At 45.0% G+C, this 26,506-nt stretch overlaps 1 protein-coding gene across 3 annotated transcripts in view; it reads right to left on the reverse strand.

Moving 5' to 3' along the window:
- Positions 1-3,321: 3,321 nt before the first annotated feature.
- Positions 3,322-26,506, reverse strand: part of LOC144495136 (protein WWC2-like) — a 240,392-nt gene continuing 217,207 nt past the window's right edge. For all 3 annotated transcript variants that reach the window (XM_078215083.1, XM_078215084.1, XM_078215085.1), the window contains exons 16-23: positions 25,444-25,608; positions 23,730-23,833; positions 22,059-22,236; positions 18,755-18,919; positions 16,954-17,046; positions 14,499-14,738; positions 6,445-6,572; positions 3,322-3,746 (exon numbers count right to left, since the gene is read on the reverse strand). In XM_078215083.1, the coding sequence (XP_078071209.1) occupies positions 3,680-3,746; positions 6,445-6,572; positions 14,499-14,738; positions 16,954-17,046; positions 18,755-18,919; positions 22,059-22,236; positions 23,730-23,833; positions 25,444-25,608 (1,140 nt within the window). In that variant the 3' untranslated portion in view covers positions 3,322-3,679. The remainder of the gene's footprint in view (positions 3,747-6,444; positions 6,573-14,498; positions 14,739-16,953; positions 17,047-18,754; positions 18,920-22,058; positions 22,237-23,729; positions 23,834-25,443; positions 25,609-26,506) is intronic.

Consider the following 26,506-nt stretch of genomic DNA (forward strand, 5'->3'; position numbering starts at 1 on the left):
AAGCTGAAACAGTATCCTTCATTACGTCATTTAGTTCTACATTAAATAGTCACAGAATTTCCAGCTTAATGTTGACCTTGTAAGATGTTAGTGGCACATCTTCTAGTAGTCAAATACAAAATAGAAGAGAGCAAGGTTGCCCTTGCAGTAATGATAATGTCAACACGGGAGAGGAGAGTAATACTATTGTAAAAGAAGGTGGCACACACCCAAAGGAAAGGCATTTCGGGCACCATCTTCCTGGAAAGGCAAGGTAACCTGAAACATGAGTGAACACCATGAGAGACACAAAATGCCTCATCACAACATTTCAAATCATGTCTCCAGTTCTGCCCAACTGGCACTTTCCAACAGAGGTTAAATGTGCAGTTCTTTTTCTTCAGAAATTCTATATTCAAGAGCAGGAACTCATTACTTTTTGTCACTGTCTTTGCTTCCTTCCTGAATTTAACTTATACATCAGACTAGACACCAGAAAAGATTCACAGAAGGTGTTCGGGACTGCTGCAAACCATTGCTGAAGTAGAAGAAGATCAAAGGGTATTGCATGAGGGAAGGAAAGTGAAATTAGGCTAGTTGGCTCATATGGAATGAAATACCGTCAAAGACTTTGACAGGCCCAATGACCTGTTTCTGTGGTGTAAGAGTTCATGATTAACTAGTATGCCTGACTTGTCAACAATTTTACAGAAAGAACATGGTACTTCACAAGGTATTTGCAGAACCTTCCACTGCCTCTCCACAAATAAATTCAGACATTTGGATACCTTTTGCCCTTGTACAGAAAGTTACAGCTCTGAGAGCTTTTTTGTGCCTGCTGCTGCTCGTTTTTCGGTCCACATCTATTTCCCTCCCACCCACCCCAATGGGGGAAGAGATGCTCTGATAACTATGTGTAGCAACATTGTAAATATGTTCAAAAAGAATATGCTTACAACTTCATTGTACATAACAACCAGGTAAGATGAAACCACAGCAATCCATTTTTTGGTAGTTTTTTAAAAACTTATTTTGTTCAGTAAGGTACATAGTTAATATATATATCCCCTCCAAAAAAATGGATGATCAGAGGATAAAGTACTTAATTCCTTGTGTTATAGTAGTGTAGTGGTTATAGTACTGGACTGTCAATCCTGAGGTCATGAATTTGGATTCCACTGTAACCAGTTTTGGAACTGGATTCCGTAAGTCTGGTAATCTGGCTAACGCCAGAAAAATTACCACGAGGGTTGGCAGATTGTTGTAAATGTCTAATGATAACTAATGTCCCTTGGGGAAAGGGAACCTGCTGCCCTTACCTGGTCTGGCCTGTGTGGGCCTCTCGACTACTCTGTATAATTGGTTTTTAATGGACTAGCAAGACATTTGGTTATACAAAGAACAGCTTCTGGATGGGCCATAAATGCAACCTTGTCAGTCTTGTCCACATCACAAGAGCAAACCTTTCAAAAAAGTTAAGATTGTTCAAGGAAGCTGCTGTTCTGCTCCATCCTTGGACATTTTCTATTCTACATTTTATTATGCCTGTAGTGATATTTGGTTAATATTTTACGGGCATCTATTCAGAAAAGTGGAATGGGATGTGAAATTCCAATGAGGAATTGGAATAAATCGTTATTTTGTAGTGGTCAGGCAAAAACAAAATAATAATCAACCTCAAAGGTTTGCTTTTTTACAGTTGGTATCACTTACAAATGGACTGTGATAAAATGAGTCGTTCACTTTGCTCCCCAGTTGTTGAATATTAATAAATGTTTCAGTTACATGTGTTTTTAAAATCGGTCTATTCTAATCTTTTGAGGGCTGCAGTAACAACCGGCAGGGTAAAAATCTAACTTTAGATTTTAAATTCCTTTTTCCCCACCTATCAATTTTCTTTGCTCCTTCCTGAAACCACTGACTTTGTACCATGGTATGGTTCCATGTGCCCACACGCCTAGGAAGCTCTGCCCAAATGGTCATGGGTTAGCCAGGCAGTGACTGTTGGTAGATCATTTGGTGGTGCTGGAAGGGGGAGCTGAATCTCAACTCATTCAAATCCCCACACATACCCTTTTCAATCAGGAGGTAGTCATAGGATAGCAATCAGGATTGGGATTCCGGAATGACGCTTCCTCAAGTGTATTAAGGATAACTATCGCCCCTGAACCTGCCAGCCTGGGACAGTAACTCATTTGGCATAGGTTGGGAATAGAACCTGGGGACTTCCATGTCTGTGTGACTCAGTTCCATGGATTTATTGAGTTAATAAGGGATTCGTGTATTTTAAAGGTGGGGTGTCCTTGTTTTCGGGAGTTTGCGGGAACTGCTCTGAAAAAAGAAACTTAAAAAAAAATGCGTCACACATTTTAAACCCGCACGTTAGAGGTTCTACCCCAATCAATGCCACGTAAAATCCCCAAATGCCTTAATAACATCCATCAAGTTGAGGAATAAACCAGCCCTGTGGATGTTCTTCCAACCAAAAGTGCAGCGTTTAAAATCTCCAGGGAGAAGATGGCGTTTTAGATGGCCTTAAAAGCAGTATTTTATACTTTATTTATTAGTATCGCAAGCAGGCTTACATTAACACTACAATGAAGTTACTGTGAAAATCTCCTAGTTGCCACACTCCGGCACCTGTTCGGGTACACTGAGGGAGAATTTAGCATGGCCAATGCACTTAACCAGCACGTCTTTCAGACTGCGGGAGGAAACCGGAGCACTCGGAGGAAACCCACGCTGACACAGGGAGAACATGCACAGACAGTGACCCAAGCCAAGAATCGAACCCAGGCCCCTGGCGTTGTGAGGTAGCAGTGCTAACCACTGTGTCACCGTGCTGCACATGATGAATTTAAAGGGTGAAATTATTAATTTTGCTTTTGTTGGCAGGAAGAATGGTAACAACAGGCACACACATTCACAAGATCACAGAGGTGTAATAATGTTGTCTGCAGCTGCAGTGAGAGCGACCAATGGAAAATACTGTAAAGTTCACTTAAGAAGGAGTTTTACACTCACCACCCACAAGACCATTCCACTCTGTGCAGAGGTGAGAACAGAAACACTGGGTTGGGGTGGTGGGGGGGGGGGGGGGAACAAACCTTGAGGCACTGGTGGGAGGCAAATACTGTGCAAGCACTGGTCTCGAAAAGTGCCATCACCGAATCAAAAAGACACATCAAAAAAATAAAGCTGACTGTTTCACACCCCAGTACAAAAATATTCTGTGGCTCACAGCCACAATCACAGTCGGATCTTATGCAAACATTGACAAAGAATAAAATATCTTCTGTTGAACAGGAGAGGTGTGGTGGGAAGTGGGCGGGGGGGGGGGGGGGGGGGTGGGGCAGAGGGGGTGTGGAACATTTTCTTCTAAAATGCAGTGCTGTTCAACAGAATACATTTTTCTGAACTGCTACCATTCCTGTATCCCATCTTTACAAAATAAAAGCAAACCACAAAAAAATACACACAAACTGTACAAAATTAGCATGACTGCTTCAGAGTTACACTACTTTAGTCTCTCTCTGTCAAAAAAAAACATTTTTGTACACACCGAGGTATTCAATTACAATTATTTTACAAAGACGTTAAATCTATATCGCCAGAATGTTTGAAAAGATTTTTTAGCCAGCTAACTATCAAAATCTGCTAAAACGCTGAAAAGTACTTTGTAGTCTACATGATAAACTAATTATACATCGTCAGCAGGTAGTGAAGGGATGCTAATCTTTGCTCTGGTGAAAAACGCCATCTTCTCCCTGCAATGAACAGATAAAACAATTGTTTAGTTTGTGCTGTGCATCACCTTTTAACCCTTTTTTTGCTTGATCAGTGGTAACATCTTCTGTCTTTAAGTCAGAAAGTGATAGATTCAGGTCACATCCCAGAAACCTGAGCACTTAATCCAAGCAGACTACTGTTGGCAGTGTCATCTTTCAGTTGGGATATCAAATTCAAATTCCATCCCCCCTCTCAGGATGATACAGAAGATCCCATGGTATTATTTTCATAGAATCAGAGAATCCCTACAGTGCAAAGAAGGCCTTTCGGCCCATCGTGTCTGCACCGACTCTCTGACAGAGTATCTTACCCAGGCCCTCTCCCCCGCCCTATCCCTGTAACCCCACACACTTACCGTAACTAATCCACCTAACCCATATATCTTTGGACACTAAGGGCCAATCCACCTAACTTCCACATCTTTGGACGGTGGGTGGAAACTGGAGCACCCGGAGGAAACCCATGTAGACACAAGGAGAATGTGCACCCCAGGCCGGAATCGAACCCGGGTCTCTGGAGCTGTGAGGCAGCAACGCTATCCACTGTGCCGCCGTAAGAAGAACAAAGGAGATTTCCCAGATGTCCTGGACAATACCTACCCCACAACCAACTTCATCTTCTTTAATTCTCTGACCAAATGCAGGTCTGACTCTCAGAGCCATGGGCTCCACCATGGGTAGAGCAAGAAGAAAGGTCCTGATTCCACCCCAGCCAGAACAGGATTCAAACTCTGTACTTTTGGCATCAATCAGATCCTCACTATCCATCCAACCAACTGCCCCCCCCACCCCCCCAACCCCAGAGAACCTAAGTTGCTGTGGCAACATACACTTTTACATGCATGTTATAGTCTAGAGCTATGAACAGTGGGAGAGGTTCCAATTTTCTTTTCATTAAATAAATGCCTGATCAGGAATCTCTCCCTCTGTTACTGTCTGCCATGGGCATATGTTGGAAGGATTTACAGGTTGATATTCAAGGTGTTTGGCCACGTAATGAATGCGTCTACCTTGGCCATCTGGTCCTGGAGTAGGACTTGCACCCAGGGCTTCAGGTTCAGAGACAGGGAATTTATCCGCTGCACCACATTACCTCGAGCCAATATCATTATCGCATTGTTGTTTGTGGGACCTTGCCTTGTGTAAATTGGCTGCCATGTTTCCTTCATCACAACAGTGAATATACTTCAAACCATTTCACTGGCTGTGAAGAATATTCAGGCCTCCTGGGGTCACAAAAGGGGCTGCATTGATAGTATCTTCTCCAACTGCAGGCAAGAATTAGACAAAACTGTCAATGGAATAGCAGCTTCATAGAAACATAGAAAATAGGAGTAGGCCATTCAGCCCTTTGAGACTGTCCTGCCATTCAACATGATCATGGTTGATTCTCCATCTCCCATCGCTTTTCCCATACCCCTTGCTACCTTTAAAGTTTAGCAATCTATCTAATGTCTGTGGAGGGGGGTCTTGCATCTGTGTGGGGAGGAATCCCCTGTCTGTTGGGGGTGTTTGGTGTCTGTAAGGGGGGAATTCTTTGTTAATTTTTTTTTTATTAGAATCTCTCAGGAGCTGAGGTGGCTGGCATGACATCATGAGGCTGACCCATCCAGGATTTTTTTTCCAGAAATTTTTGTCCAAAAATGTGACGGGAAAGCCGGCAGTGCAGTCGGTAGGCTACACACCGCCTTCCCTGCCCAAGTTGTGAACCTCTGTCAGATCTCCTGTGCTGACTTATTTTTGCCCGTTTTTCTGATTTCTCCAGACACAGAAGGAGGAATCTCTATTCTCTTTTTCTCTCCGCCATGCACTAGGTGCAATGCCGCCAGTTGTGAATGCAAAACAGCATTTGCGTCATTAACCTTGAGCGGCCATTCCTCTGACATCAGGAAGATCCAACATTGGGAAGTTAGCAGCAATTGCTTCAGTGTTACACTTAGTGCATTGAAACCTGCTCGATGATATAAGCAGATCGAATGTCAGCATTTGCGGTCTACTGTAAAAATTAACAGTTATGATCATCCCCAGGGAGAGAGAATCAAACATGTCCCCTCAAGATTCCACAGCATTACCATCGCTCAATCCCCGACCATCAACTTGGGAGTTGTCATTGACCAGAAACTGACAGGACTAGTCATATAAATACCGTGGCTACAAGAGCAGGTTAGAGGCTAGGGATCCTGCGGCAAGTAACTCACTCCCTGACTCCCCAAAGGGCCTGACCACCATCTACAAGGCTTAAGTCAGGAGTATGAGGAATACTCTTGACTCATTCTTAAGAATATTCCTCTTAGAATCATACAATCTTACAGTGCAGAAGGAGGTCATTTGGCCCATAGAGTCTGCACCGACCACAATCCCACCCAGGTCTTATCCCCATAACCCCATGCATTTACCCTAGCTAGTCCCCCTGACATAAGGGGCAATTTAGCATGGCCAATCCACCTAACCTGCACATCTTTGGACTGTGGAAGGAAACCGGAGCACCTGGGGGAAACCCACGCAGACATGGGGAGAATGTGTAAACTCCACACAGGCAGTCACCGAAGCCAGGAATCGAACCCGGATCCCTGGCACTGTGAGGCAGCAGTGCTAACCATTGTGCCACCGTGCCGCCCTTCTTCTAACTGTGAACCCATTTGATATCTAGAATGAAGGAACAAATGAAGATTCTGACCTGAATGACTGGACCTGCAGTGGCATCTTCTGGCTCTGCTCCCGTAGCCTGCACACCTCTTTTGTGGCCTTTCTCATCAGCTTCTCAGCCCTCCACTCCTGCTTTTGTTCTTCTTTTGTTTGTTCAGCCTGGGTAAAACACATTTGTCAAATATTTGCAACATGGCCCTCAGGTTCCTAAACTCTCCCATTAAACTGTCACAGTCCATCTATCCTCCAATGTCCTTATAGAATTTCCAAAGTTGCCAATTTATGGCCAATTTCAGTTGTCAACAAAGATGTGATGAATCACTGCCAGTGATCACTGATATTGCACCTCTGGAGCTGACAGCAACTTTTGGAGTCCGCACACTGACAGTTAAACACAAGTCACTGTCAGTGATTCTACACTTCTCCAGAGGGTGCATTGTTACAGCTCCCCCGAGTCTGAAATCAATTAGCAATTATTGAATTGAGGAGAGTTTCCACTCTTAGGGGGTGATCTTACCAGCTCGTCCCACCGGTCAATCGATGTGGCGAGCCGGCAAGATCGGCGAGAGGTGAAAAACCGAGTTTGTGCCCAGTTTCTGGCCTCTCGTGATGTTACCGGCCCCGGTCTAGTCTATTTCAATATTATTAATAAGCCCGGGACTCAATTGTCCGGGATCACTCACCTTAACGGCCTCGCTGGTGGAGGTCCTCACTGGTGAGGATCACGTATGGCCCCCACCAAAGGGGACCAGACGCAATGGCCTTGTCGGTGGACCGGAGGCCAATGAAGCCCCCTAGATGGTCGGGGTCAGGATCGGGCAGTGCCACTTGGGCAGTGCCACCCTGGCACTTCCAGCCTGGCACCCTGGCAGTGCCCACTGGGCACTGGGTAGTGGCAAGGTGGAGGGCCTGGGCCTGAATAGTGGCAGCAAACTCTGCATCAGGGATCGCCAGCGCAGCGATCAGCAGGGAGTGGAGGAAGCAAAATCGGCGATTGCCCGAGGGTCGGTTGAAACGGGGGCTGGCGATCGCCCTGGGGAGAGTCGTGATCGGGCGGCTAGTAGTGGGAGTGGGGTGGTGTCGCGATCAGGGAGGCGTTCGGGGGGTGGGGGTGCGACGTCTGGGGGATCGGCCAAGCGACCTGATCTTGTGCACTTGGTACACTTTACACAGTGGGGTTCCGCAGGGATCTGTGCTACAACCCCAAATGTTCACATTACAAATTAATGTTTTGGAAGAAGGAACTGAATATATTATCTCCAAATCTGCAAATGATGCAAAGTTGGGTGGGAGGGTGAGCTGTGAACAGGATGCAGGAATGCTCCAGCGTGGTGTGAACAGGAAAGTGAATGGGCATATGCAAGGCTGATGCAGTATAATGTGGATAAATGTGAAATAATGGCACTCTTAAAAAGCCAGTATTGGCACAATAGGTTGGGTTGTTAAACTGAGATTAACAAATCCCTTGGATCAATTACAGAGCAAGGAGGACATTTGTGGGGACCCTGGCTATTGATATGTAATGAATACTGGCAGGGCACAACAGAAATGGAAGCGAGCAAATGCAATATTTAAGAAGGCAGTGGTGAGGGAGAAATCTAACTGGAGCAACTATGAGCATTAGTGGGTTTAAAAAACAAGCAACACTCTGGAGGAATCATTTGGATGAATACTTTCATAGCAATAGTGTCCTAAAGAATAGAACATGCTCTTAGAAGGGGAATACTTCGCTGAACCAATCCTGGAATATCTGGATTAAAGTAAACGGTGTGACCGCCGATGGTACTATTTACTTGGACAGTCAGAAATATTCTAAAATGAAAACGCATGAAAGACAGAACCCAGGATAGAATGTGCGACTGGTTAAAATTTAGCTTAAGCACAGAAAAGAGAATGAGTAAACAGAAAATGTCGGAAAATCTCAGCAGGTCTGACAGCATCTGTGGAGAAAGAATAGAGCCAATGTTTTGAGTCAGGATGAGCCTTCATTACAGCTCAGGTAGGTAACCTTGTGGCATGGCCAGGCAATTTGGTTGGGAGGTAGGAGACAGAAAATAGGGATAAAGAGAACATTTTCTGTTTGGCAGAGTATGATGAATGGTGTTCCCCAGAATCTGTACTGGTACCTCAGATTTTCATCATATTTCAATGACTTGGCTGAAGGAAAATAAGAGTTGTCCATCTGAATTTGCAGATCATAGAAACATTGAATCCCTACAGTGCAGGAGGCGGCCACTCGGCCCATTTAGTTTGCACCGACCACAATCCCACCAAGGCCCTATTCCCGTAACCCCACACATTTACCTTGCTAATCCCCCTGATACTAGGGTCAATTTAGCATGGCCAATCAACCTAACCCGCATATGTTTGGGCTGTGGGAAGAAACCGGAGCACCCAGAGGAAACCCACACTGACACGGGAAGAATGTGAAAACTCTACACAGACAGTTACCCGAGGCTAGAATTGAACCCGGGTCCCTGGCGCTATGAGGCAATAGTGCTAACCACTGTGTTACCGTGCTGCCCAGGGGGACCAATATCCTGGCGGGAAGGTTGGCTAAGGCTACTGGGGAGAGTTTAAACTAGATAGGTTGGGGGGAGGGGATCGAGACAAGGTGACTGGGAGAGAGGAACTTAGCTCGCAAACAGAGAAGGGTTATAGACGATGCAAGAGGGAGGATGGACGGGGGATAGAGAAGGAGAGAGCTCAGACCAAAGGATTGAGATGTGTTTACTTTAATGCCAGGGCGGCACGGTAGCACAGTGGTTAGCACTGCTGCTTCACAGCTCCAGGGACCTGGGTTCGATTCCCGGCTTGGGTCACTGTCTGTGTGGAGTTTGCACATTCTCCCCGTGTCTGCGTGGGTTTCCTCCGGGTGCTCCGGTTTCCTCCCATAGTCCAAAGATGTGCGGGTTAGGTTGATTGGCCATGCTAAAATTGCCCCTTAGTGTCCTGAGATGCGTAGGTTAGAGGGATTAGTGGGTAAAATATGTTGGGGTATGGGGGTAGGGCCTGGGTGGGATTGTGGTCGGTGCAGACCTGATGGGCCGAATGGCCTCTTTCTGTGCTGTAGGGTTTCTATGATTCTATGATCTATGATCTATGAGTATAGTGAATAAAGGGGATGAGCTCAGAGCGTGGATCGATGCCTGGAAGTGTGATGTGGTGGCCATTACAGAGACTTGGATGTCTCAGGGACAGGACTGGATACTACAGGTGCCGGGATTCAGATGTTTCAGGAAGGACAGGGAGGAAGGCAAGAGAGGGGGTGGAGTGGCACTGCTGATCAGGGATAGTGTCACAGCTGTAGAGAAGGTGTATGCTGTGGAGGGATTGTCTACAGAGTCTCTATGGGTGGAAGTTCGGAGTGGGAAGGGGTCGATCACTTTGCTGGGAGTTTTCTATAGGCTGCCCAATAGTGACAGGGAGGTGGAGGAGCAGATAAGGAAACAGATCCTGGAGAGTTGCAATAATAGCAGAGTTGTTGTGATGGGAGACTTTAATTTCCCAAACATAGATTGGAATATCCCTAGGGTAAGGGGATTGAATGGGGAGGAGTTCGTTAGGTGTGTTCAGGAGGGTTTCCTGACACAGCATGTGGACAAGCCTACAAGAGGAGAGGCTGTACTTGATCTGATACTGACCAATGAGCCTGGACAAGTGTCAGATCTCTCAGTGGGAGAGCATCTTGGGGATAGCGATCATAACTCTATCTCCTTTATGCTTGCATTGGAAAAAGAGAGGATCAGGCAAGCTAGGAAAGCGTTTATATGGAGTAAGGGGAAATATGAAGACATAAAGCAGCAAATTAGAGGAGTAAATTGGAAGGAGGTATTCTCGGGGAAATCTACTGAAGAGAGGTGGCAGTTTTTCAAGGAATGTCTGTCTAGGGTTCTACAAGACAATGTTCCGAGCAGACAGGGAGGAGTTGGTAGGTTAAAGGAACCGTGGTGCACGAAAGCTGTGCGGGACCTAGTCGAGAAGAAAAGGAAAGCGTACAAAGGGTTCAGAGAGCTTGGCGAAGATAGAGATCTAGATGAGTATACGGCTTGTAGGAAGGGACTAAAAAAGGAAATTAGGAGAGCCAGAAGGGGTCACGAGAAGGCCTTGGCAAGTAGAATTAAGGAAAACCCTAAGGCGTTCTATAAATATGTGAAGAGTAAAAGGATGAGACGTGAAGGAATAGGGCCTATAAAAGGTGAAGGCGGGAAAATCTGTACGGAACCAGTAGAAATGGCAGAGGTGCTTAATGAGTATTTTGCCTTGGTTTTCACAGAGGAGGACCTGGGTGGATGTACTGTGGGCTTGCGGTGGACTGAAAAGATTGAGTATGTGGACTTTAACAAAGAGGTTGTGCTGGTATCTTTGAATGGCATCATGATAGATAAGTCGCCGGGTCTTATCTATCTTGATACTGTTACTTGTTACTGTGGGAGGCGAGGGAAGAGATTGCAGAGCCTCTGGCGATGATCTTTGCGTCATCGATGGAGACGGGAGAGGTGCCGGAGGATTGAAGGATTGCGGATGTGGTTCCTATTTTCAAGAAGGGGAATAGGGATAGCCCGGGAAATTACCGACTGGTGAGTCTAACCTCAGTGGTTGGTAAGCTGATGGAGAAGATCCTGAGGGACAAGATTTATGAGCATTTAGAGAGGTTTAGTATGCTCAAGAATACTCAGCATGGCTTTGTCAAAGGCAGATCGTGCCTTACGAGCCTGGTGGAGTTCTTCGAAAATGTGACTAAACACATTGACGAAGGGAAAGCGGTAGATGTGCTTTATATGGATTTTAGCAAGGCGTTCGATAAGGTCCCCCATGCAAGGCTTCTCGAAAAAGTGAGAGGGCACGGGATCCAAGGGGCTGCTGCCCTGTGGATCAAGAACTGGCTTGTCCAAAGGAGGCAGAGAGTGTGTATAGTTAGGTCTTTTTCTAATTGGAGGTCGGTCACCAGTGGTGTGCCCCAGGGATCTGTTCTGGGACACTTGCTGTTTATCATTTTCATAAATGAAGGTTGGTGGGGTTGTGGATAGTCTGGAGGGATGTCAGAAGTTACAGAGGGACATAGATAGGATGCAAGGCTGGACGGAGAAGTGGCAGATGGACTTCAACCCAGATAAATGCGTAGCGGTCCATTTTGGCAGGTCGGATGAAGGAGTACAATATAAAGGGAATGACTCTTAGTACGGTAGAGGATCAGAAGGACCTTGGGGTCCGGGTCCATAGGACTCTAAAATCGGCCCCGCAGTTGGAGGAGGTGGTTAAGAAGGCGTATGGTGTGCTGGCCTTTATCAATCGAGGGATTGAGTTTAGGAGTTCGTGGATAATGATGCAGCTATATAAAACCCTCGTCAGACCCCACTTGGAGTACTGTGCTCAGTTCTGGTCGCCTCATTACAGGAAGGATGTGGAAAAGATTGAAAGGGTGCAGAAGAGATTTACAAGGATGTTGCCTGGATTGAGTGGCATGGCTTATGAGGATAGACTGAGGGAGCTCGGTCTTTTCTCCTTGGAGAGACGTAGGATGAGAGGAGACCTAATAGAGGTGTATAAGATGTTGAGAGGCATAGGTCGGGTGGACTCTCAGAGGCTTTTTCCCAGGGTGGAAATGGCTGCTACGAGAGGACACAGGTTCAAGGTGCTGGGGGGTAGGTGCAGGGGAAATGTTAGGGGGAAGTTTTTCACACAGAGGGTGGTGGGCGAGTGGAATCGGCTGCCGTCAGTGGTGGTGGAGGCAAACTCAATGGGGTCTTTTACGAGACTCCTGGATGAGTACATGGGACTTAATAGGATGGAGGGTTATAGGTAGGCCTAAAAGGTAGGGATATGTTCGGCACAACTTGTGGGGCCGAAAGGCCTGTTTTGTGCTGTAGTTTTCTATGTTTCTATGTTAATATGAAGTTACGAACAGAATGTTACATAGGGACTGGGACCAGACTAAATGATTTGAAAAATCTATGACAAATGAATTTCAGTGCCGGGAGGTGTGAGGTCAACCATGTCTCAACTACCTTGGGTTCAAGAAAGACTAAACAGAATATTTTCTAACTAGCGAGAGTTTAAGGCCTATGAAGGAGCAAAGGGACTATGATGACCTTGGAGGGAATGCTGCACAGATTCAACAGGGCTTAAAGGGCTAAAGTATGAGGATCGGTTGTATAAACATGGCTTGTATTCCCCTGAATTTTGTTGCCTTTAAAATTCAATCGGGTAAATACAGAAAACTTTACACTTGGAGGGGAAATTGGGAACAAGGGGGATGTCTTAAGAAATAAGCTCTGGAGCAGTGAAATCAAAAAGAACTATTTCTTACAAAGGTAGTGAAAATCTGGAACTCTCTCCTAAAATACTGAGGTGGGTCAATTTTCAAGAATGAGATTGATAGATTTTTGTTAGTCAATGGTAACATGGGGTAGGCCCAAGGTGTCAAGGTACAGATACAAATGAACAGCGAAACAGGATCAAGTGACCGTACGTTCCTAAGATATGTAGGGGCAGAAATTGGATTCTTTTTATTCATTCGTGGGACATGGCTGGCCAGCATTTGTTGCCTATCCCTAGTTACCCTTGGAGGGCAGTTGACAATCAACCACATTGCTGTGGCTCTGGAGTCACATGTAGGCCAGACCAGGTAAGGTCGGCAGATTTCCTTCCCTGAAGGACATTAGTGAACCAGGTGGGTTTTTCTGACAATCAACAATGGTCATCAGCAGATTCTTCATTCCAGATTTTAAAAATTGAATTCAAATTCCACCATCTGCCGTGGCAGGATTCGAACCCAGAACATCAGCTGGGTTCAAGAAGGCAAATGGGATGTTGGCCTATATTGCGAGGGGGATAGAATATAAAAGCAGGGATGTCTTGATGCACCTGTACAGGGCATTGGTGAGGCCGCAGCTGGAATACTGTGTGCAGTATTGGTCCCCTTATATGAGGAAGGATATATTGGCATTGGAGGGAGTGCAGAGAAGGTTCACCAGGTTGATACCGGAGATGAGGGGTTTGGATTCTGAGGAGAGGCTGAGGAGATTGGGTTTGTACTCGTTGGAGTTTAGAAGGATGAGGGGGGATCTTATGGAGACTTATAAGATAATGCGGGGGCTGGATAGAGTGGAGGCGGAGAGATTCTTTCCACTTAGTAAGGAAGTTAAAACTAGAGGACACAGCCTCAAAATAAAGGGGGGTCGGTTTAAGACAGAGTTGAGGAGGAACTTCTTCTCCCAGAGGGTGGTGAATCTCTGGAATTCTCTGCCCACTGAGGTGGTGGAGGCTACCTCGCTGAATATGTTTAAGGCGCGGATGGATGGATTCCTGATCGGTAAGGGAATTAAGGGTTATGGGGATCAGGCGGGTAAGTGGTACTGATCCACGTCAGATCAGCCATGATCTTATTGAATGGCGGGGCAAGCTCGAGGGGCTAGATGGCCTACTCCTGCTCCTATTTCTTATGTTCTTATGTTCTTATGTTTCTGGACTAATAGTCCAGCGATAATACCACTAAGCCATCGCCTCATTCCTCCTGAGTTTTGGGAATAAAATGGCCACAATGGGGGCACTGTGTGGATTTTAAATTGGTCTAAAGCTGGTGTGATGTACCTTACATATATATTCCTCAGCGACACAATGTGATCGAAGTTGTCGTGATCAACAAGTCAGACCGTACAGTGCCACAACTGCGACACGCTCCTCCAACACCCACCTGGTCCAAACCTCCAGCCCAGTTGCCACTCCACACCTACACCTTTTTGGCATTTACCTTTGAGCCACTGGCTTCAGGCCTTCCGTTTGGGACATTAAACTATCACAGTGGTTCCTGCTATTAAAAAGTAGGAATAATATTATTCCACATAGTTGTACTACTGATCTTCTGTCACTAGATGTCGGTATTGCTCTTTGTGGATAGCGGATTATTTAATGATTTTTCCAAAGCACTTCAAGGATCTTATAGTCCATTCTTAATAAGCCTGATTAGAGTCAGCACCAGACAGCTGGATACAGCATCAAAGCAGAAGGAAAACAATCAGATTAATAGATCATTACAGTTTATTTTGTTGGACTTGCAAAACTTAAATATTGCTGAACACATACTTGTTTCTCTGCTTGTTTTAAAAGCTTCTGGAACCTGTCATCCTCCAGCACCCATGTCGGCAGTTCTGTCTCCCCCTTAGCTTTCACCTCCTCCAGCCTATTTTTGAGTTCCCTGAGCACTTGTAGCTCATCATTCAAACGACTGTGCCACGTCAGCGAGGCTTGAAGATCCAGCTCCAAGTCGAGAGAAGTGCGGATGGGGTGCTCTGCCGTTCTTCTCACAGCCGGTTGGCAGAGGGTCTGTGATGGGACATCAAAGTAAAACCGCACAAATTGAGTAAAGGATTTAAAAAAAAAGATTTTGGAACGCTCGGCCCCCTTAATTTCTAGCTGGCAAACACTGGTCGTTCAATGCATCCACAAGAGGAGCAGAAATAGGCCATTTGGTCCAGCGGGTTTGCACCAACCACAATCCCACCCAGGCCCTATTCCCGTAACTCCACATATTTACCCTGCTAATTCCCCTGACACTAAGCTCAATTTAGCACGGCCAATCAACCTAACCCGCACGAATTTGGACTGTGAGAGGAAACCGGAGCACCCGGAGGAAACACACGCAGACACGGGTAGAATGTGCAAACTCCACACGGACAGTGACCCAAGGCCAAATTGAACCCGGGTCCCTGGTGCCGGGAGGCAGCAGTGCTAACCACTGTGCCACCGTGCTGCCCATTTGTTGCATTTCCTTTCTTCTTCCCTTACTGAATGTACCTGTACAGATCCACTGATGTCTTCATGATTTTAAAGACATGGATCCTGAGTTTCCTCACTCCATACACACATATTATTTTTCCAGTGTGAAATGATTGAACTTCCTTCACCTGTTTTCCGTGTTCCCAATAATCTAAAACCTGGAACTTTTTTCTTTAGGCTCGCTATCCCACTATGTCCTTCCGTAACTACGGCAACCAAAACTGAACATCCGCATTCAATGTGTTCTTGCAGCCTTGGTCAGAGCAGGAGCCATACCAAGCCGTGTTACAACCAGAAAGAATGCTTTCTATGGTGCATCTATAGAAGTTGGTGAGAGTCGTAGCTGACATGCCAAATTTCCTTAGTCTTCTGAGAAAGAAGAGGTGTTGGTGGGCTTTCTTAACTATAGTGTCGGCATGGGGGGACCAGGACAAGTTGTTGGTGATCTGGACATCTAAAAACTTGAAGCTCTTGACCATTTCTACTTCATCCCCATTGGTGTAGACAGGGGCATGTTCTCCACCTCCTTAATACTGTTCAAAGAGGATCACAATTACCTTATTGGATTTAAATTCGATGGATCTATTTTAACTCTCCATTTCCCATAGCAACTGCTGTCCCAAAACAAATCAAAGCTTTGGGAGTTATTCATGGAAAGTAATTAAATCTGTTCGGAGTTGATGTTGTTACATTGATTATATATTGGAAAATAAATAGAAGCACAGGCAACCTTTGAAATCCATCAAACATGTGGTAAATTATAATCAGTAAAATATCGGGCAGACAGCAGATTGACTACCAGTATATCGAGTTCCCAATACGTCCTTTCATTGTGCCAAGAGAGCAGAATTGTAAGTTTATCCTTGCTGAACTAGTGTATTAATCATACTGATTTACTTTGAAGATTATACCAAGTACACCTTGGGGCGGCACGCTGCCTCACAGCGCCAGGGACCCGGGTTCAATTCCCGGCTTAGGTGACTGTCTGTGCGGAGTCTGCACGTTCTCCCCATGTCTGCGTGGGTTTCCTCCGAGTGCTCCAGTTTCCTCCCACAATCCGAAAGACGTGCTGGTTAGGTGCATTGGCCATGCTAAATTCTCCCTCAGTATACCCAAACAGGTGCTGGAATGAGGCGACGAGGGGATTTTCACAGTAACTTCATTGCAGTATCAATGTAAGCCTACTTGGGACACTAACAAATAAACTTTAAAAACCTCTGTACCAAGTACACCTCTGTTTTAGAAATTTAATCTGTGATCAAGCTAATAACTCTATGTGGAATTATATCCACTGTTTAAACTCAGGGCAGGGTTTTTTTGCCCCCCGCAAATTGCGCCCCCCCCCCCCCAAACCAATGCCGGCAGGTTTTCCGATCCCGGCCAAGGATTAAAAATGTGATTGTGGATATATCTATTCAAGGTTTGCCACTGTTAAATCATTCAGAACATCACCCCCAGTTCCATTTATTGCCAGTACAATTCCAACATATTTTAAAGTAAAATTTACTTATTAGTCACAAGTAGGCTTACACTAACACTGCAATGAAGTTACTGTGAAACTCCCCTAGTCGCCACACTCCAGCACCTGTATATTTTGCAGCTACACCTAGCACTATATTACAATGACTCTCTTCTGGCAGCTCACAGACCAACTACAATCCAGATCCCACTCTTCCATGGCAGAATATGTTGGCACAATCCAAAGAACTTTCCTAATGTTTTTCTGAGGTAAGATTTTCTTTTGATTATTAATAAGACATACCCTTTTAACTCGCAGGCTTCGCCGTTCCATGGCATTGCGCACAAACGGTGACCTTTTGGCTAATGTTGAACTGTCACTGTCACTTCGATTCAACTGTTGATACAGAAAACCAAGGGGATTAAAGTATAAAAGAATGTAGCTTACATCCAGGGTGAACATTGTTCAAATATTCATACTGTAACTGTTAGCAACAAGCACTCCCAACTTGGGTATAGCAAAGGCCTGAAGTAGAGTGAAGCTTCCTCTATTTTCCCCCAGGAATGGACCTTCAGTCATTTGATGAACATACCAGATATACTTTAAGGTCCTGGAGAGTGGAACTGCCACTTTATTGCCGGACAGGTTTGCATTCTACATGGAGGTCAAGTTGGAACAATATTAAGAGTTTCCAACCCATTTCACGTGCAAGTTTAACAGTCAGCAGAGGAACAAGAGTTTCATCTCAACATAACAAAATCAATTCAGAAAATGCTGGAAAAACTCAGCAAGTCTGGCAGTATCTGTAGAGAGAGAAACAGAGCTGATGTTACAAGCCCATATGACTCTTCCTCAGAGTTAAAGAGAGGGAGGTATGTGATGTATTCGATCCTGTATAAGAGGGCAGAGCTTCTGGAGCAGAGTAGAAGGTCAGCTAGGAAAGATTGCAACAAAGATGCGTAGGGCATGAGATAGAGGATGTGTAAATGGCTGACAGTGGCATAAAGGTAACATAGCAAACATTCTGGTCATTGTAAGAATTCCCTTCCCTGATTACATGTTTGTCTTAATTCTGACTCTACTATTAACTGCTGTTGCCTACACAATGATGATCCATATCCTGAATTGGAAATACATCGCTATTCCTTCACTGGAAAAAAAACCCTGGAACTCCCTCCCTAACAGCACTGTGGGTGTACCTACACCACAGGGACTGCAGCAATTCAAAAAGGCAGCTCACCACCACCTTCACAAGGGCAATTAGGAATGGGCAGTAAATGCTGGCCTAGCCAGTGATACAGATATCCTGTGAAGGGATAAAGAAAATCAGAATGCATTGTGTGAAAGCAGATTCAAAAATAACTTTCCAAAGGGAATTGGGTAAATACTCGAGCAGGAAAAATTAGGAGGGCTCTGGAGAAAGTGCTAGAAAATCAGACTAATTGGATAATTCTTTCAAACAGCTCATCCTGTGTTGCATCATTTGATGATTCTACAGTGTTATAATGAGACAAACACAGCAGGAGCCCAGTGTATAGGTCCAAACAAATTCATACTTGCCAGTAAAGGGATACTGAAATCACTTTCATTATATGCACCTCTGCATGTAGACATACTAGGACCCATTTTACAAACACAGGCTCCTGTCATGGTGATAAGCACACAGGGAACATGTTACTGGAAATCACAGCCATGCAGCCCGTTCATTGTAGGGGGAAAATTATGTGCCCTGGGCCTGTGACATAATGGCTGTGCTGTTGGAAACACAGGACAAACATATATAGGAAATCAAAAGAGAAAATGCTGGATAATCTCAGCAGGTCTGGCAGCATCTGTAAGGAGAGGAAAGAGCTGACGACGTTTCAAGTCCAGATGACCCTTTGTCAAAGCTATATATAGGGAATACTGGCCCCAATTCTCTGGTCGCTCACGATCCACTGCCGCTGCTCGTGACATTGGAGAATCTGACACTCTGCCAATTCTCCGTTCACTGCAGCAGGACTGGAGAATCCCAACTGTGGGCAAGGTCGGAGAATCCAGCCCATTATGCATCGAAACAAACATTTGTGAATTGCTATCAATATAATGAAGAGGAGTTTCTTACCCTGCAAATGTACTGATTCCTTTCTCCTGGAGAAAAGGTTTGGGACCTTACAATCATGCTGTTCCTCACAAAATGCTTTTGCCTATTGTTCAGGTTGGCCCTGTCCTTGGGCCTGACAGCCACACACTCCATCACAGCCTCCTCTGTGTTCATTTCCCTGTCAACCTGTGCACATTGGATGCAAACATTCTGTCAGTTGCTGTTGTATGAGAACGGCTCACAGGTAGTTCACCAAACATCGAAGTTTACCTTTACAAGCCCAGCACTGTAAGATAAATAGAACAGTTTATTTCTAAACTCAGAAAGAGCCTGGGTCAGCATAAAGAGACAGTTTTCCCAGATTCTGCTTGGAGCAGCAGGGGCAGCCGTGTAACTGGCTGACTGGTAGCATTTGTTGCCACTTAACCTGACCATACAGGTCAGCAGATTGTCACAGCATTGGCTTAGACCTTTCCCAGGGCTGATTTGCCGAAAGTCATTACACAGTCACATGAAGAAGAGGGGCAGTTTTGTAATATGAATGCATCAAATTATTCATTGGAGACCTACAATCAAACCATTTTTTTCTTCATTCGTGGGACAGGGGCGTCGTCGGCTGGCCAGCATTTATTGTAAGAAGTTTAACAACACCAGGTTAAAGTCCAACAGGTTTATTTGATAGCTTTTGCTATCAAATAAACCTGTTGGACTTTAACCTGGTGTTGTTAAACTTCTTACTGTGTTTACCCCAGTCCAACGCCAGCATCTCCACATCAGCATTTATTGCCCATCCCCAGTTAAGAACATAAGAACATAAGAAATAGGAGCAGGAGTAGGCCATCTAGCCCCTCGAGCCTGCCCCGCCATTCAATAAGATCATGGCTGATCTGACGTGGATCAGTACCACTTACCCGCCTGATCCCCATAACCCTTAATTCCCTTACCGCTCAGGAATCCATCCATCCGCGCTTTAAACATATTCAGCGAGGTAGCCTCCACCACCTCAGTGGGCAGAGAATTCCAGAGATTCACCACCCTCTGGGAGAAGAAGTTCCTCCTCAACTCTGTCTTAAACCGACCCCCCTTTATTTTGAGGCTGTGTCCTCTAGTTTTAACTTCCTTACTAAGTGGAAAGAATCTCTCCGCCTCCACCCTATCCAGCCCCCGCATTATCTTATAAGTCTCCATAAGATCCCCCCTCATCCTTCTAAACTCCAACGAGTACAAACCCAATCTCCTCAGCCTCTCCTCAGAATCCAAACCCCTCATCTCCGGTATCAACCTGGTGAACCTTCTCTGCACTCCCTCCAATGCCAATATATCCTTCCTCATATAAGGGGACCAATACTGCACACAGTATTCCAGCTGCGGCCTCACCAATGCCCTGTACAGGTGCATCAAGACATCCCTGCTTTTATATTCTATCCCCCTCGCAATATAGGCCAACATCCCATTTGCCTTCTTGATCACCTGTTGTACCTGCAGACTGGGCTTTTGCGTCTCATGCACAAGGACCCCCAGGTCCCTTTGCACGGTAGCATGTTTTAATTTGTTTCCATTGAGATAGTAATCCCATTTGTTATTATTTCCTCCAAAGTGTATAACCTCGCATTTATCAACGTTATACTCCATTTGCCATATCCTCGCCCACTCACTCAGCCTGTCCAAATCTCTCTGCAGATCTTCTCCGTCCTCCACACGATTCACTTTTCCACTTATCTTTGTGTCGTCTGCAAACTTCGTTACCCTACACTCCGTCCCCTCCTCCAGATCATCTATATAAATGGTAAACAGTTGCGGCCCGAGTACCGATCCCTGCGCCACGCCACTAGTTACCTTCCTCCAACCGGAAAAACACCCATTTATTCCGACTCTTTGCTTCCTGTCGGATAGCCAGTCCCCAATCCACTTTAACACACTACCCCCAACTCCGTGTGCCCTAATCTTCTTCAGCAGCCTTTTATGGGGCACCTTATCAAACGTTACCCTTGAACTGAGTGGATTGCTGGGCTATTTCAGAGTGCAGTTGAGAGTCAACCACATTGCTGTGACTCTGGAATAGTGATGTGGAGATGCCAACGTTGGACTGGGGTGAACACAGTAAGAAGTTTAACAACACCGGGTTAAAGTCCAACAGGTTTATTTGGTAGCAAAAGCCACAAGCTTTCGGAGCCTTAAGCCCCTTCTTCAGGTGAGTGGGAGTGGGAATTATTATTCCTGCAATTAATGCAAGATTTACTTATTTAACTCCACACCCATGATAATGTACCAACTGGCTGGATGTTCCACTTATTCAAAAGGACAAGAGCTCTTACTGCCGAGACTTGCCAACTACGGCAAGAGCTTCAATTTACATTTTTTCTTCCCCACCACACTGCGCGCACCACCCTCCACACACCCCCAGTACTGCCAACCCCACAACTGTACAATCATAACATTTCTGTCTGTGATGATAGTAATGCAATTGACATGGATATATATATATAATGCTTTTGTGTTTAAGGGAAATGTTTAAAAATTCAGCTTTATGCGACAGGCAGTCGATATGTTTGGAGGGAATGCAGTTCAGATTTTGGGAGAGCAGGATAATTACTCATTTCAACCTTGCAAGTGGTTATGTTAAGTAGAGTTAATTGACTTTTATTTACTTAAGTTCTCTTGGGATTTTGGATTCGAATGATTGGCTCATGTGATGATGTGGTTTATGGACAGAGAGAAAAAGCTTTCGCAGAAGGCCGTTCATTTTACAGCTGAAGCCTGGTTGAAATTTGAAGGATTTTGCAGGCTTCTGAAACTCTATCTCTCTCTCTGAAAGCTTTAAGACTGTCTTCACTCATTATAGCAAATATATTTATGGTTGCTAACTGCATTTAAAGTGACCCTTAGGTAAGAGGAATGTTGCTTATCTGGAATTGAAAAAGTGGTAAATTAGAAATTAAAGTTGTTTTCTTTTCATTTTTAAATATTGTTCAACTGTTAAATATTAAGCTGCTTAATTTGTTAGAGTTATATTTAAACTGTGTTATTAAATAAAGTTTGTTTTACCATAAAAGATCCCTACTTTGTCAATGGAATCATTCCTATCCTCACATTTATCCCCCCAAAAAATGTTGGGGTCTGGTCTGGCTTCCTAAGGTAACTTGGGGTTCTGGTATGGGACACTAACATGTCATTCCATGTTGAAGTGCAACAGGTTTACATTTTTGTCACTGTATTGGGGAGTGATTAAGTTCATAGCCAACATTCTGAGTTCTAAAAATGCTTGAGAACTTAATAAAATGGGGCTCCCTTTTTAATGGAAGTGGACAACGGTGAACATTCCTACCAGAGTTGGTGGCACTGTGTGTGAGTCCGCCACACTGCTGCTTTCTTCATCAGTCATACTCTGGGGCATTTCTTGCAATACAACCAGTTCCGCAGCATCCTCTTCCACCTCTGCCTCTTTGCCAATGCCATTTTCTTCTTCCTGTGCCTCAGCAGTATCTTCCACCAGCATCTCCAGCCTGCATTTAGCAACAAGTTATAAAAATCATATACAATTTCATCTGTTTCTCTTTGTCACCTTTTGTCAAGATTCAAGGTTTGATAGGATAGGTGGATGAATGGTTGAAGGATACAGTAGGTAAATGTGATTAGAACTATTTTCCCACGTTAAGGGCAAGCAGTGACATGGACTATTGTCTATGTTGTAACGTCTCTGTTTTTCTGTGTGTAGAAAGTTAGGGAAAAAAGACCGCAGTCCATTCAATTTGTCTTTACCTATCTTGGCAGCTGCATGATATGATAATAATGGCATTGTTGATTGATCGTAGTCATGTATCATTGCGACTTGTAACATGGCTTAAGAGCCACTTGCAACCCAGTTTCTGTTTTCCCGTGACACCCGCTGTTTCCTATTGGACTGGCATTTGCTACCAAATGGCATTTGCTACCAAATAAACCTGTTGGACTTTAACTTGGTGTTGTTAAAACTCTTCCTATTAGACTGCCCAGCTGTGGCCATCACCAGAGCTGAGACTTGCTGCCATTACCACTTTTCCCCTACCAACCAATAATACTGAGAGGTGAAACAAGTGCAACATTCAAAGGAGAAATGAAAGCCATCTTCATACTGTAGACCCAACAATACCATTTTTTCCTTATCCTCAAGAGAATGCTTGACTTCTACTCATCACCTGCCCAGAGTGTTGCACTTGAAGAGCTCATAGACCATGAGTACAGCAGGCTTGGGTCCCATCCATGCTTGTATCATATTGGTGGATTACAAAGTAGTCCTCGAGGAAAACATCTGTTATTAACATGGGCCCCAAAGTACCACCCGGTTCAGGACATTCCACCAGGCTACCATTGGAGTTATTGTGGGAGTTCAGAGGAACCCATGTGGGGCAGCATGGTGGCACAGTGGTTAGCACTGCTGCTTCACAGCGCCAGGGACCCGGATTCGATTCCCGCTTGGGTCATTGTCTGTGTGGAGTTTGCACGTTCTCCCCGTGTCTGCGTGGGTTTCCTCCGGGTGCTCCGGTTTCCTCCCACAGTCTGAAAGACGTGCGGTTTAGGTTAATTGGCCATGTTAAATTCTCCCTCAGTGTACCCGAACAGGCGCCCGAGTGTGGCGACTAGGGGATTTTTCACAGTAACTTCATTGCAGTGTTAATGTAAGCACTGCTGCCTCACAGCGCCAGGGGCCCGGGTTTGATTCCCGGCTTGCGTCACCATCTGTGTGGAGTTTGCACATTCTCCCCGTGTCTGTGTGGATTTCCTCCGGATGCTCCGGTTTCCTCCCCATTCTGAAAGACGTGGTGGTTAGGTGCATTGACCCGAACAGGCGCCAAGCTGTGGCAACTAGGGGAATTTCACAGTAACTTCATTGCAGTGTTAATGTAAGCCTTATTTGTGACTAATCAATAAATTCTACTCGACTTGGTGTTTTTACACCAATGAGAGAAGAACGCTCCACTCCAAGGTAAATTATCTAATGTCACAAAGACAACAGTACCAGTCTTCGCCTGCTGCAACATCTTCTTCCTCTGTAGCCAGTTCCTGCTCTACGGCCTGCAGCTCAACGGATGTCCTTACCAGCAATGCAGATACAGCGTCCTGCTGGATAAGAAGAGAAGAAAGGCAATGGGACTGAAGGATGTCAAGGCAGAATACAGAGAATTCTTTTCTTTCAAGCAGAATTTTGTGCTCGAGCAGAAAATCTTTTGACAAAACTTACCAAAGGCACTTCAATTTCCCTTAAAGAATGCCCAACATTTCTGCGCCAAAGTATGTTATAATTAAATGCAATTTCCACTCATCAAAATAACTTGTGATACTTAAATTTCAAACATGTAATTTAGCTGTCATTGATATTTTTATCTACAGAAACCTGCTGGGCAAATTCATCAGACAATGAGGCATTTAAAGTGAAGTTTCACAACGTTTTGGCCAGAGGTAACCTCATCAGATCAAATAACCAACTTCACAACCCCTGCGGACCTCATCTTGTGATATAACGAAATTAAAAATCTTTCAATGTTTCAAGTGGCTTCGGCTTATACATTTCTCACACACTGTTGAACAATTGGAAAATAAATAATAAGCTTGAGTCAGTATTGAACTTTCCAATACTTCCTATATCTTCCTTCATTTCTCTTAACACAAGTTCAAAGTAACCGACAGAGCTTACATAAAATATGAGTTGGATTTTATTCACAGCCCCCTTTGCAGGTGAGTTTGAAGGTGGGGGAGGGGCTCGTAAAATGCGATGCATGGTTATCCCACTGCTTTCCCATCCACCTCCAATCTGTCTCCCACTTTACGGGGGAATATGGAGATGTTGGACATCCAGCCCACCCATGGGCCTATTGAGACCCTTAAGAGCCAATTGAAGGACGTTAAAGTGCCTCATCCCACCACTACCGCCACTTTATTTGCATTGGGGGAAGCCAATGCCAAATAGGGAACCTAGCAGCTTTTATTGGGCGGGTTTGTGTTGGGCAAAGGGGGAGACATTCTCTGGGAGACCCCTGTGCCCATTGGTGGCAGCCCCTGTCAAGGTTATACACCCACTTCATCACCACCCCTCCCATTCCCAATCCCCCCACCCTTGCTCAAGCTTATCAGCCAGGCCTTGATCCTGGCCAGCCAGATCCCAGACAGGCCTCCATAACCTCCTTCTGTCCAGGAGCTGGTAGTGACCACAGCTCAAACCTGGCACTGCTGGGACTACAGAGCTGCCAGTCAATTGGACTGGGATTGCCTGATAGCTCTCTAAAATAGGACTTGCCCCCTCCCATCCCCAAATGGGAGCAAAGGTCTCGCCCTGAACCAAATTAACATCCTGCCTTTCTTATGAGATGGCACACCATGTCCAGTTATTTGTGCACATAAGAACCAATCTGTTGGGTTCAACTCCTTGCAAGAGCAGCAGAAGGACACCACCACCTGCAAGTTCCCCTGCAAGTAGCTCACCATCGTGAAAATGGTGATATGAAAATATATCGCCGTTCCTTCACTGCTGCTGGATAAAATCCTGGAACTTCCTCCCAAAGAGCACTGTGGGTGTACCTACACCACATGGTCTGCAGCAGTTCAAGGAGGCAGCTCACCACCACCTTCTCCAGAGGAATTAGGGATGGGCAATAGATGTTGGCCCAGCCATCGACACCCAAGCCCCATAAATGAATTTTTACAAATGGTTCCACCGAACCTAATTCAAACCTTACCTCGTCGATGGTGCTGCAAGGCTGCAGTGTCAGTGAGGTTTCCTCGGTTTGTGTTTTGTTCCTTGAATTGTGAATGTTCATGCTCTTGTAATGCAGCAAGTTGTACCAGCTTGTAGAGGTCTCACCATCGCTGGAGAGGTCTGCCAGACTGATTTGGGTTCCAGCCTTTGGAAAGGAAAAGAGTTCTTTGTCAATTCAATGTTTTAATCAACCTAGTTATTGTGCATGTGTAAACTGTTAGAATGTAACCGGTGATGACAGTGGATCTGTTGTAACGTGACCAATGGTAACAAGCTGCAAGAGTCAGCTGACCCAGTAAACCATGTAACCAATGACAGAACGATGTGATGATCAGCTGACCAGCGGACTCAGTATAAATTAGAACATGTTGGGACTTGTGGGGAACTTTGGAATGGGGTAAGAGTTTTAACAACACCAGGTTAAAGTCCAACAGGTTTATTTGGTAGCAAATACCATATTTGCTACCAAATAAACCTGTTGGACTTTAAACTGGTGTTGTTAAAACTCTTACTGTGTTCACCCCAGTCCAACGCCGGCATCTCCACATCATAACTTTGGAATGGCCCAGGGTGAGGCCTCAAGTTTGGAGTAATGAAGTTTCTTTATTAAACCTTTGCTTTGATTTATAAGTTGGAGTAAGTTTTGTTATATTTTATTGTCTATATTTGAAGAGTTCTTTCTGGATGAACATAAAGTTCCTATGTATCTCTTTCACACAGGAATTTTATGTAACATTTTTATAGTGCTTCGTCATGTTTTTCAGAAAAACCTCAAAAGAATCTCTGAAATGCATTCTTGAGTGTTAATGGCCCAGGGTTTGCGGTAGCAATGTTGGTAATGCTGTCAGCATTCACCATCATGGGTCCTCTGAAAATACAGCACGCATAGAGTTAAATATAGAAATCCTGAAGTTGCTGTCAGCGATTCTACACTTCCCCGTACAGTGCACTGTTGATATCCTTCTCCTCCCCCCGAGTGACTGCATTAAGTAGAAATTCACCTCCTCCTTCAAACACACTTTAAAGATGTGCGGGTTAGGTGA

Source organism: Mustelus asterias, chromosome 6 (assembly GCF_964213995.1).
Source record: "Mustelus asterias chromosome 6, sMusAst1.hap1.1, whole genome shotgun sequence".
Taxonomy (NCBI): Eukaryota; Metazoa; Chordata; class Chondrichthyes; order Carcharhiniformes; family Triakidae; genus Mustelus; species Mustelus asterias.